General features: G+C 58.6%; 1 protein-coding gene across 2 annotated transcripts in view; it reads left to right on the plus strand.

Moving 5' to 3' along the window:
* AGRN (agrin) overlaps positions 1–12,834 on the plus strand; it is a 129,704-nt gene that overhangs the window by 83,267 nt on the left and 33,603 nt on the right. For both annotated transcript variants that reach the window (XM_075520225.1, XM_075520226.1), the window contains 5 exons: positions 1,469–1,684; positions 2,838–3,062; positions 5,221–5,445; positions 5,592–5,798; positions 11,859–12,080. In XM_075520225.1, the coding sequence (XP_075376340.1) occupies positions 1,469–1,684; positions 2,838–3,062; positions 5,221–5,445; positions 5,592–5,798; positions 11,859–12,080 (1,095 nt within the window). The remainder of the gene's footprint in view (positions 1–1,468; positions 1,685–2,837; positions 3,063–5,220; positions 5,446–5,591; positions 5,799–11,858; positions 12,081–12,834) is intronic.

The raw sequence follows: 12,834 nt of genomic DNA on the forward strand, positions 1-12,834 counted from the left end.
CGATAAGCAGAACGGGCAGCCTGGAGTGGGAAGGGGCACAGAGGAGGCAAGAGGGCTGACCATGGGTTTGTTGGCTCCTTTTGGACCACGCTGTACCCCAGCCTCTTCCCTCCCTGTCCTTGCGTGGGATGAAGGTGCCTAGCACATATCCTGCCTTACCCGGCCGCTCTCAAAGGGCAGCAGGGCTCAGTCCCTCAGGAGAGACTGCGGGAGAGCCAACGGGACGGCAGTGCGGTGCCTGAGGGCAAAGAGGGTGCTGCCTTCCGTGACAGCCTCCCTTCAGAGGAAGCTTTCTCTGGGTCACAGGCTTTACCGACCCCGCTGTCCGTGCTGCCCGTCCCCGTGGCCTCTGCGCTGTCTGCTCCGCATGGTACCAGCGCGGTGGAGCAGGCGCTGAGGTTACCTGTGCCTTTGCTCAATGCCCGTGCTCCAGGCGCGGGCAGGAGATGGGGGCTCAGGGCGCAGCAGCCCCGGCCGGGCAGCCTGGCTGCCTCGCGCTGTTCCCTGGCTGCGCTGGGCAGACCCGGCCTCTCAGGCGCGTGGCTTTGGGGTGGGTGGCTCTGGCGGGGTTGGCTTGGCCCCCTTTAACCCCAGCCGGCAACTCAGCCCCACACGGCCGCTCGCTCGCTCCCCCCGGTGGGATGGGGGAGAGAATTGGAAGAGTAAAAGTGAGAAAACGCGTGGGTTGAGACAAAGACAGTTCAATAGGGAAAGCAAAAGCCGCGCACGCAAGCAAAGCAAAGCAAGGAATTCCTTCACTCCTTCCCATGGGCAGGCAGGGGCTCAGCCATCTCCAGGAAAGCAGGGCTCCAGCACGCGTAACGGGGACTTGGGAAGACAAACGCCATCGCTCCGAACGTCCCCCCCTTCCTTCTTCTTCCCCAGCTTTATATACTGAGCACGACGCCCTATGGTATGGAATAGCCCTGTGGGCAGTTGGGGTCAGCTGTCCTGGCTGTGCCCCCTCCCAGCTCCTTGTGCCCCCGGCAGAGCAGGGGAAGCTGGAAAGTCCTTGACCAGTGCAGCAACAACTAAAACATCCCTGGGTTATCAACACTGTTCTCAGCACAAATCCAAAACATAGCCCCATACCAGCCACTGTAAAGAAAATTAACTCTATCCCAGCTGAAACCAGCACACCCCCCTACACCTCAAACGCACCCTAGGCATCCCTGGAGAAGGACCCAGCTTAACCGCCTGGTTCCTGGCAGGCAGTGAGAGGTGGCACGCTGAGATGGTGACATCCTCGCCCTAAGCCAGGAAAGGACTCTGCTGTGCCTAGAGCATCGTCCTCGCCGGCCCTGCCCTTGCAGTCCTGGTCCCCGGAGGGCTGCAGCCCCTCCCCAAGCTGGGTGGTGTGAGCAGCTCTGCCAGGGGACGTAGGAGAGGCACAGGCGCTGGTCTGCATCCCTCCTGTTGGCAGAGGAGCAGCCGTGGCTCACCGCTCTCTCCGTGTCTGTGCCCGCAGCATGTCGAGGGATGCTGTGCGGGTTCGGAGCGGTGTGTGAGAGGAGCTCCGCCGACCCCTCCCAGGCCTCCTGCGTCTGCAAGAAGACAGCTTGCCCCGTCGTGGTGGCTCCTGTCTGCGGCTCTGATTACTCCACCTACAGCAACGAGTGTGAGCTGGAGAAGGCCCAGTGCAACCAGCAGAGACGGATCAAAGTCATCAGCAAGGGACCGTGTGGTGAGTGCAAGGGCAGGCTCTCCTGCTTTTCGGAGGTGACCGTGTGGGGCCGGGGAGACTTGGCCCAAGCTCACGTCGTCACTGCGGTGCTGGTGATGTCCTGGGGGCTGGGGACAGGTCTGATGGGAAGGGACACTGTGAGAGAATCACCAGCTCTGCCTTGGTGATGGGCAGAGTTTAATAAGCAGGCAAACCGATGGCCAAAGGCTGTTCAAGAGGTGCGTGGCAGACGGTGGGGAACAGCCTTCTGCCTCGGGCAGCTCTGCCTGCTGCACCACGCTGCCTCCCCAGAGTGGGTCACATCTGCCACAGCTAGAAGTTGGACTTGGAGGGACCAGGCATCTGCACAGGCTGGGTGGGCTGATGAAAGCCCTTCCCCAGCCTGGCATTCACCAGCTGTGAGCAAGGAGCTGTGTAAATGAGACCCCAGTCTCCTCATCTCAGAGTAAATTAACTTGACCTTTCTCTCATGCAGCGCTCTGGCTTGCAATAAATCTGCACCCGGCACTCCTGCTGGGGCTCTTCTCAGAGGGGAGAGAGTGCTGAGTGATTTATTTAAAATAATAATCATAAAAAAGTGACAAATAAAGGAAAAAAAGGCAAAAAAAGCTGGCACATAAATTTTGGCCCTTCCCCATCAATGAGGAAATTGCTCCTTGAGCTCTTCCTCTAATTATGGTTTGCAGGAGGTGCCTTAAGGACCCTTGTTTTGCTCGTTCGCTGAAGCAAGAGGATCTGGGAGAGCATGTGCAGGGAAGGGAGCTCACGGCAGTGAGGCTGAGAGGTTTAGAAAGGAGGGGCTCTGCCTGAAGTGCCAGCTGGGGAGCGAGCTCCCTTCCTCGCGTGCCGTGGGTTCGGGGCTGATCCTACAGCCTCACGGTCCTGCCTGCCTCTGCGGACGCCGGGGTGGATGGGCTCGCTGCTGTGGGACCAGGTACATGGCACTGGCTCCAGCATCCGCTGAAGCCGAGGGAAGGACATCCATTGCCGTCGTGTACGTTTCTGGGCACTTGGAGGGACTGGGGCTGTCTAGGTAGATATCGTGGTGTGTCAGGCTTATTTGTCCCGTGAGAGGAGCAAGCGGGAGAGGGCGGCACAGGAGCACGGCCCGCTGCGCTCACGCCTGTGCCGTGCCCCCTCCTCTCTCCCGCAGGCTCCAAGGACCCCTGCGCAGAGGTGACCTGCAGCTTTGGCAGCACGTGCGTCCGCTCCACTGACGGCCAGTCGGCCAAATGCGTCTGCCCGTCATCCTGCAGCGGCGTGCCCGAGAGCACGGTGTGCGGCAGCGACGGCAAAGACTACCGCAGCGAGTGCGACCTCAACAAGCACGCCTGCGACAAGCAGGAGAATGTTTTCAAGAAGTTCGATGGCGCCTGCGGTGAGTCCCTTGTCCCCCTGGGGGTATTGCTTTAAAAAGGTTTCCTCTTGCATCAGGAGTATCGAGGGCAGGCCAGTGGGAAATGGCAAGGGCTGGGGAGAAAAACCTGCCTGCACGCCTGCTGTCATCGGCTCGAAAACGCGGGCTGGGCAGAAAAAGGTCAGTCTGTGGGTGATGGCTTCTGAACGTCAGACCAAGACAGCGCTTCCCCCGCGGCATTTGGCTGCGAGTGTTTCTGCTCGGGACCCAGTGACCTAGAGAGCAGTGGCAACATCTGTGCCACCTCCTTTCCCTCCTGCCGTTTCCCCTGGCTGGAGTCCCCCGGCTGCCGCTTTTGGCAAGAAGCCTGCAGCTAGCCGGTGTGCCGGGGCTCGCGGGCAGGCAGCTCCCTCTCGTTAAAGGAGCCCGACAGGCACACATCCCAGAGCGCAAACACAGTCCTGCCACTCCGAGGATGGCTTCCTCTTCGGCTAACGGTGGCTGTGGATACTTGTAATTAAAAGCAACTGTATTCGTTAGGAAAACCATGAGATCGGCCAGGACGCGTGCCAGACCAGTGTTTGTCCCCAGGGGAAGGAGTGTGGGAGGGTGTTTGGGCAGGCTGCAAACCTGGAAGAGCTTTAATGACGCTTTGACTGCTCAGTCCCAAGTAGGGCGAGATGGGTGCAAGTGGGATGTGCAAAAGAGGCGATGTTACGCTGGGTGCTCCTGGTTTCTAGGGCAGAGAGGAGGCTTTGAGCGTCACTGTTCCTTTGAGGTCCTCCTGATTTTAGCTGGGCATGAGCAGAAGCTCAGGCAGTCTGGGTTGAGCAGCCGGGCTATAGAACCTGAAGATACTTGAAGGCATTTGGACTCTATTGGGTGCACTGTAAGGCTTGAGGATGTACTGCAAGGTAGGGGAGAGAGTGGGGATGAGCAGTGCAGGCAGAGCACATCTCAGATATCCTCATCCTGCAGTCCCTGAGATATGTCTGTGCGTTGGCCTCATCCCCAACCCCTCTGATGCAGTCCCCATCGCCTCGGCTGTACCTCATCCCTGCCTCCCTACAGCAGCCTTGTTTACCCACAGCTCCTTGAGTCCACGCAAGATGTTCTTGGGATTTTGTTGGGGTTTGTAGAGGCCTCGAAGGAGGTGACAGACACATCCCTGGCTGTCTGCTGGTGTGACTGCAGGGCAGCAGCGAGCGCGGGCAGCTCTTGCTGGAGGGGGAATGGGAGATGGATTGGGTAGGTCCCGCGGGAGCTCCTTCGTCTGCTTCGTTTCCATGATTACTGCATGTGCTAAAATGGACAAAGCAAAAGACTTCAGCTGCGACCCTGTCCTAGGCCAGCCTTCTCCAAGGGATGTGGGGGCGGCCGAAAGGGAGGTCCCTCGCCTGCTTGCGAGAGGCTGGGAATACAGGGTACTGTATTGTTTCCTCCCCTTGTCAGCCTGGGACTGCGGTCAATGCAGGGATTTCAGACTAGTAGGATTAAAGGGTGGAAACATTCGATCGTGTTTCTGCAATTGCAGAAAATGAATCAGCATTCTCCAGGTACCGTGCTTGACAAGGAAGAGAAAAACCCAGGGCTAGAGTAGGGATTAGTGAACAGTCGGCACCTGTTTTGCCCATGTCTTTGGTATGCTAATGTAAGCTCAGCTCATCAGAGAGGGTGATCCGGATAAGCCTAGATTAGAGCAGTGGGGCAAGGCAGCGTGTGGCCCTGGCTGCCTTCGGGGCTCTTCCAGCACTTTGAGAAGACAGGGAGGGAGAGTGGGAGGAGCTGGATGGGAGTACCAAGCGTCTTGAAATACCCAGCGAAGCCCCGTGGGCTTGGGAGGTTCGGCTGGGTGGGGGGAGAGAGCCCTGTCCCCTAGCCAGAGGGGAGCGAAGGCAGCTCAGGATGGGGAAAAAAGGCAGAGCTCATCCCATATCCAGTGGTCACCTTGGAAAGGGCACGTGTCCTCGGTGTGTGCAGCTCAGTAAAAAATGAGTCCTTACGTGTGCGGAGCCCTGCAGATGTCCAGTCCCGAGGAAGAGATGAGCACAGGTTGAGTGCTACTGGGGAAGGTACGGAGGCTCCTGGGGCCAGCTGGGAGGGAGGGCGGCAGGCCAGGTAGGACCTCTCCGGGCAGGGCGTGCGTGTGCCGAACTATCTGCTCTGTCTCTGTGCGCAGACCCTTGTAAAGGCGTCCTCAACGACATGAATCGCGTTTGCCGGGTGAACCCCCGCACCCGAAGGGTGGACCTGCTCTCCCGCCCCGAGAACTGTCCCCCAAAGAGGGAGCTCGTGTGCGGCGACGACGGGGTGACTTACGACAACGAGTGCGTGATGGGGCGCTCGGGGGCCATCCGGGGACTGGAGATCCAGAAGGTGCGTTCAGGGCAGTGCCAGCATCAGGGTAAGTACCTCTCTGCTTCCTGGGGAACGGGAGCGTTCGGGTTCCTGACCTTCCCCGCCGCTCCGTGCCACGCTCTTAGCAATGAGCGTGTACCCTTCCCCTGTCCCCGGGGTGGGTGAGAGCGGTGCTGTCCTCTCTCCTCCCAGACAAATGCAAGGATGAGTGCAAGTTCAACGCTGTCTGCCTGAACCGCCGCGGCACCGCTCGCTGCTCCTGTGACCGCATCACCTGCGACGGTGCCTACCGGCCTGTCTGTGCCCGGGACAGCCGGACCTACAGCAACGACTGCGAGCGCCAGAAGGCCGAGTGCCACCAGAAGGCTGCCATCCCAGTAAAACACAGTGGACCCTGTGGTAAGCACTGGTGCCGCCGGGCTGGTTGCCCACAGGAACGCTCGTACCCCCACACCTTTCACTTCCCAGCCCCAGCAGCCACTTTAAGCCCAGCCTGCGTCAGTCCCTTCCGTGCAGGCAACGGTGCTCGTGTTGATGCTGGAAAGCTGCAGGTAAGTTGTGACTGTGACTGGGTGCGCACCATCCGAGCAAGCCGCAGGCTCTCTTCAGTCTTGTGGCTGACAAGCCCTGAATATCCATTCCTCCCTGTTCTTTTTCCTTCCAGCAGTCAGCGGTCCTCGTGTGTGCGTGCGTGTGCATGTGTTCCTCCTCGCTCTTGTCTCTGTCTGATGTGCTCAGTAACACGGGGAAGAATCATTTGTGTTTAAACAGTACCGAAGTGTCTGTGATGTCCAGCTGGTTTCTCTCATTCACCGCCACGGCCAGGTCCACATTCGCCACCACGCAGTTCCCGTGCAGCCCACGCCATTCATTCCCCCTCCCAGGGTAGTGCCAGTCCCCAAGCTCCTTCCATGCCTCCCCCTCCATGCCTGCCTGCTTCTCTCAGCTCCAGGTACTCTCCGTAAGGAACTCTTCCCAGCGCGCCCGCTCTCTGGAGGTCTCGCCGTGTCTTTGTCTCGTCTCTGGGAGAAGCTTTTGACCTTTCCAATGGACACTTTTTCAGGCGTATGTGATAGGATGGGGCTTGGAGGCCCTAGGATGTTGGGAACGTCCAATTTTAAAATTATCGCACAGAAAATGAAGGAGGTTAAACACTGTCACTGGATTGATTTGTACCAGTTGGAAGGACTTCATTTCAGCTCGAACTGGTTTTTACTAGATCTAGAACTGTGTCCTATTATTTTAAGCTGATATTTTGTAAGGTATCAGCTGTATCAAACCTTCTGAAGTGCTTGGAAATTGGGCCCCATGTTGCTGATCTGTTTTGTTGGCTTTGTGCTCCTGCAGTAGGTTTTTAATGCTGCCAGGCCCAGCTGCTTGAAAACTGTTTGTCAGGCTCCCAAAATCACACTCAGTATAATCACAACTGTTATTTTTAATCATCTGTTTCACTGTTTTTTCTGGTGGTTGACTGATTAGGAGTCAGTTCCCCAAGTTCTTCCTATAGGGAGGACAACAGAGGCACCTTTCAGTCCTCTGTCTCCCCGGGCCCCGGGGAGCTGGTGCTGGATGGCAACCAGCAAGCCCTGCCAGGAAGCCGTGCACGCCGGCAAGCCTGGCGCTCGCTTTCCTGCCCTGTTGTGCTGCCGCAAAGCTTTGCGGGAGCTGTGACGGGCTGGCACGGGATGGCCCGGGGCTGCTCCTGCTGAGGCAGGCTGCCCTGGCGCAGGGGAGGGTGGGGGCGAAGCGAGGTGCCCATGGCCGGGCTCTGCTGGGCTCCCGAGGCAGCTGTGGGGCAGTGGGGCCAGGAGGTGGTCGGTTGCAGCTGGGTGGCTGGGCCCTGGTGCCCTGGGCTCTCTACAAACCCTTCCCTGTACCTCCTTTAGAGTCAGGCCCTTGCTAAGGCTTCCTGCATTTCGAGGGCGAGAGTAACTCGTGCCGCTAGTTACCCTGCTGTCAGACGCCCGTCGCTTCCACCCCGTTCAGTGGAGTGAGGCCAGTGGACAGTAGGATACGGTCCCTATGCATCTGCTGTTCCTCTCTCCATCTTACTCTCTTTTATTTTAGCTTTCCCCCAACTTCTCTTCCTCCAGGCGAGGACAGCGGATGCACAAATCTGCTTACAGGAGCTGCATCCTTGTGGGGTAGGAGCAAGCAAAGCCTGTCATCTGGGGGAAGTAAATCAAAGCTGGGGCTCTGTCTGCCAAAGCCTAGGATTTCAAAGTCCACATGACAGCTCCAGGCTGCCCTGTAGCAAGCCACCATGAGGTGTGGGCAAGCCTTTGGCCTCCCCATCAGCTTAGGAAAGCATCTTCTCTCTGAGCTGAGTGCTGCCCTTTGGGAAGCAAGCACGTCCTCCTCTGTGTCACCAGTTCACGCTCGATGCGAGGTGGGAATTGGATTTAGAAACGGGGACGGGGTGGTGATGTTGCTTGCCAGCCTGTGTGTCAAGACAGGTCTTCTCAGCATGAGCACTGCTGGTGGCACTACCTTCTCTCCTGGCTGGCTTCCTGGCCGAGGCTTCCTTGGGATGCAGGGTGCAGTCCACCGGCACAGGCTGGGACGGGACTCGTGGGACGCTCGGCAGCGGGCGAGACCGGGGACTGAGGGAGCTGCAGGCTCTGTCTGCGTCCAGCACCCACGGCAGGGAGCGTGGTGAGTTCATCCACGCCTCTGTGCCGCGAGGATACGGGAGACGGACGGAGCTGGGGAAGGGGAGGAAAAGAAAGGCGGGCCGTTAGTGTGGTTGCAGTGTTTTAATCTCTCACACGTACCTGTCTAATGAACTCTAAGCTCTGCTGCTGTCTTTTCCAGCAGCAAGGCAAAGGAGGCAAAGCCAAACAAAACAGTCCAGGCCTTGTTTTTAATCTTTCTCTACTTTTACACCGTGATGGGGCAGTTGAGAAAGAAGGGATGGAATGAGACCGGTGTGGACAGGAGGTGGAGGGAAGGTGTCTGTAGTTGCATCTGTCTTTTCCTCCCTGCCTCTCTCTGCTCTCTCCCCCCCGCTCTCTTTCCCCCTCTGCGCTCTCTCTCTCTCTCTCTTTCCTTTTTCGTCTGTGTCTTGTGTTTTACAGTGTTGCCTGTTTGGAGGAAGGAATTGTGTCCTCGCAGCATCCTTCTGCTCCCTACCCGGACATCTCTGCTAGGAGGTCGGCTTTCTCCCCTTCTCCGTAGCCAGTGACAGTCCTGGCCTCTTCTCACTGCTCCCCTCCTCTCTAGTTTTGCTTGAGAGCCCCTGGGATGGAGAGATTGCCCTGGTTTTGCTCCCATCCCTCGCCCCAAACACTTCCTGCTGGAATGGAAATGCCTTGCAGTGCAGTGAGGTCTTGTCTGATGCTTGCTGTGGCTTGACCCTTCGAGGCAAATGAGAGTGGGAGCAGAGGTGGGTGCTGTGAGCCCCCCAGTCCTTAGCAAGCTCCTCTTTGGCTGATACATCAGTCTGGACTGCTCCTGGTTGATCTTACCTCTCCTTTTGCCCCCGACTAACCCCCCTTTCTTCCCCACCTCCTCTTTCCCAGAGACTTCTGCCTGCCTGGGACTGTGATGCTTGTCCCTTTGCTCTCCGTAGTGTGTGTCACGCTTGTCTGGGCAAGTCCCGTGGGCAGGGGCTCTGCAGGGGTTACAGCTCCCCGCCCCCGTGTCCAGCAAAGCAGCGCGTGCCTTTTGGAAGCACTGAGGAGCTGTCTGTGCTCAGACGTGGTTCTTCTCTAAGAATATTCCCCTATGTCCCTGTGGAGCTGGTGCTGGAGCCCGCTGGGTGTCACGGGCACAGATCGATGGGGCGTGATGGGTTACAAAGCAGCTTCAGAGCCTCTTCCCCCAAGCCAGGCAAGGCTGGCAGGAGAGCTCAGCGTCCCCAGGGCTTGGTTAGGTTTCTGCACAGCTTGGCAGCAGGTGAGGGATCGTGCCCTTGAATCAGTCAGGGTGCAGAATGAGCATTTTTGCTCTGTGCCTCAGTTTCCCTGCCTCCAAGATGGAGAAGGGTCAGGAATCAAAGCAGGTCTTGATTATAGCACAGCCTAAGGTCCTTGCTCAGTAGGTCCTCATTATATCCACCCACATCAAAACTGGTGCCAAAACTCTCATTGACATCTGCAGGTGCTCAGGGCTGCGTGGGAAATTTCACAGGCTGAGGTTCAGGCTGTGAGGGAACTTCACGTACAGCATCTCTGCAGGTTTGCTTGCTTACGAAGGGCGAGAAATGTCAGGGCAGTGTTCTCCCTCAGGCCTGGCACCTCCCTGCGCTCTCACTCACTGCTCACTTTGTTCCCCAAGACAAGAGCGTGAATTTGGATTTCAGATGAACAAACCTATGTGCTTCATGCCTAGCTCGTTGCATCCTTACTGCCTAATTGCGTCCAGCAGAGGCGCTTCCTCCATGCAAGCGTGTGTCTCGGTTTGGGGAACGTAATCGTGGTCCAGTTGTTGTTTTTAAAAAAAGTGAAACACAAGCAGGAGGTGTGAGCAGCATCACAGGGCTAAGCACAGCGGGGAGCGGTTCCTGGTCCTTGGGAACTGCTCACAAACTCTTCACCGCAGGGAAGTTGGGGACCCAGTTGAAAAGGCGGGGTTGAAGTTTTGGCCGTGCGCCTGAACTGTCCCCCTCTTCCCTGTTCCTTTGCAGACCGTCGGCTCTAAGTTTTGACTTGGCGGGTGCTTCCCAAAGAGCCAAATCCAAAATTCCGACTTGCCCGTGCCCGTGCTATGGGCCGTTTTCTCACTGGTTGTCAGCATGCAACCAGACTCCTGAGGGCTCAAGCCTTGCCCTTGCTCTGCGGATATGCCGCCTTGGTCCTAGCAGGGGAGGAGAACGGACCCGTTGTCCTGTCCGCGCTCTGTGCCACGCCAGCAGGCTCCGGAGGGCTTTTTCTTTCCCACCACACTCGGACTCTGTGCCCGCCTCGCTGTTCGGTGTTGGCGGGGCTGTGCTCTGTCTGCCTGTTGCATCCATCTCACCTTGGCCGCATCGTCTGCTCCCCACATCTGTTTTGTCGTGTGTCTTTGTCAGTGTTCAGCACGGATTAAATCTGTGTCCTTTCCTTGCCCCAGGTCCTCAGGGCTTTTCTCTTGAGCCACAAGAAGGGGTCGCCGGGCAGTGCTGGGTCTCTTCCCAGCAGCGCGGCCAGTCCTGCCTTTCAGCTGCCTGTCTTGGCTTGTGATGGCGGAGGGCGTTCCTGGAGGGGCATGCCTGCCTTCAGCAAGCGGGCTGGGAACCGGGTGGAATTGCAGGGCTTTCCCTGCGAGCAGTTGCAGAGCTGTACCAGGGAGTCAGACCCAGCCTTTTCTCTTTGCTGTCACCATCAGGGTTGGCTGCTCGCCTCGTCACTGCCGGGCATCTTGCAGGGAAGGTGCCGCCTGCTTGGCTGACTTGGATTAAGCAGCTCCAGCGAGTGAGCAGAGGGCACTGGTGCCTCTCAGCCCGCAACCCCTGCTGCGGGGCATCACCCGTCCCCAGGGAGCCTCAGGGCTCTGCTTCTAGAGCCAGATGCCCGAGGACTGGGCTGAAGCGAGGACACCGGGTCTCTTCATCCTGCCGCACAGCAGCTCCCTGGCCTTTCCAACACCAGTTTGCAAGAGGAAGGGAAGGGAGCTGAGCTGCTGGGGAGAGGAGAGGAGAGACAGGCTGTGTGGTGAAGCCAAATGCAGGCGTCCTCCCCAGCCAGATCTTCCTGGGTATGGCCACGGGGGGATGAGGATGAGCTGTTCAGGGGACAGTGTGATTCTGAGGATGCGAGGCCTCAGTGAAGGGAACTATCCCCGTGTGGGCTTTTTGGCTACTGAGGGTTCGGCAGCCGGTGCCAGGTCCTGCGTGATGAGGTAGCGAGCGTCCTGGAGGCACCGAGACCCACGCTGAGGAGGGCTTTCTGCTGCCTCCTGCCCTGCCCTCTGCCACAGGGCTGCTCATTCAGATCTGACTTCCCAGGCAGGCTCGGTGGCACCGCTGCTGCCCGGGAGAAGAAGTACCGGCTCCTCTCCTGGCAATGAGGGGCCTCGGTCCGTGTCGCCCTCCCTCAGCACATGATGCTCGTTCTTGATGCAGGCTGGGAGCTGCTGGGGAGACCCAGACATCGGGGTTTGGTGCAGAAACCCGCAGGGCCGATCCCACCTTGCCGGCCCCTCGGGGCGGAACGTAGCTGGGATGGGGATGGGACGGAGGAGATGAGGCAGGAGTCCTGTTCACGGCGTGCAGGGAGAAGATCTCGTGCCTGCTTCCCATCCCTAACCTCTGCCAAGCATGGGGAAGATGCTGAGCCGGGCATGTTGGGGTGGCATGGAGGGTGCAGGGGCTGGGCTGGTGCCAAGGCCAGGAGCTCTGTGCATTTGCCACGGCTTGGGGGAGGCAGGCGTGGGCCTGAGGCTGGGGATGCTGGCATGCATTGCTGTGCACAGTGCCCCGGGGGAGCTGGGGAAGCAGCGGTCTGAGACCCGTGCCTTTCTCTCCTGTTCCCTCCGCAGACCTGGGCACACCCAGCCCGTGCCTGAGCGTGGAGTGCACCTTCGGGGCCACGTGCGTGGTGAAGAACCAGGAGGCCGTGTGCGAGTGCCAGCAGGTGTGCCAGGGCCGCTACGACCCCGTGTGCGGCAGTGACAACCGCACCTATGGCAACCCGTGCGAGCTCGACTCCATGGCCTGTGTCCTCAAGAGGGAGATCAAAGTGAAACACAAGGGGCCCTGCGGTAAGAGCCGATCTCGGGGGGTTCCTCCAACTCGTGCTGCCGGGCACAGCTGGGTTTGCTTGCTGGGGGCAGGCGATGTCTTAAGCACGAGCGTGGCCCCAGCCACGGGGAGATAGGGCCGTTGGGGTGTCTTTGCGCTTTGGTTGCCACCACGTAGCGTGTGCAACTCAGACCTGTACGCAGCGGTTCCATCTGCAAGCGCTCTCTGTGTGCCAGCGCAGCTTCGCCAGTCAGAAAGCGTTTGCAGATGAGCTGGCTGGGTTCTCCTGGGACAAAATCTGCCGGGATGGTCAGGTAGGGCTAGGCTCGTCGCGATTTTTGTCAAAATTCAGTCTTTCTGCCCCTAACCTTCAGGCAGGGTATCAGGAGCTGGTGCCTGGCTTTCCACCCGGGGCTGGTGTGGCATAGCAGTGCCCCTGACAAAACTGGGCTTAATCCCTTACAGTCATTTCCCCACTGAGCTGCGCTGTGCAGTCCTACTTGGGGAACACGCTCCTGAGCTGTAAGGGCTTTGAGACAGCGGAGAAAAGGAAGACCCTTCCTCCAGAAAAGGAAGACCCCCTCCAACCTGTGGAGCTCCCCGCTGCAGCACAGCAGAGGGCCCAGTGGGATTCAGGTCAGAAGAAGATGCTGGTACCAACTCCACGCAGTTACAGGAGAAAAAGTGAAGGATGCGAATACTTCAGCTGTCAGGCACATGCACTTGAGCGCTCTGTAGGAAAGGGCTGCCCTTGTCTGCGCACAGGCTGCCTTG

This window comes from Mycteria americana, chromosome 18 (assembly GCF_035582795.1).
Source record: "Mycteria americana isolate JAX WOST 10 ecotype Jacksonville Zoo and Gardens chromosome 18, USCA_MyAme_1.0, whole genome shotgun sequence".
NCBI classification, from domain to species: domain Eukaryota; kingdom Metazoa; phylum Chordata; class Aves; order Ciconiiformes; family Ciconiidae; genus Mycteria; species Mycteria americana.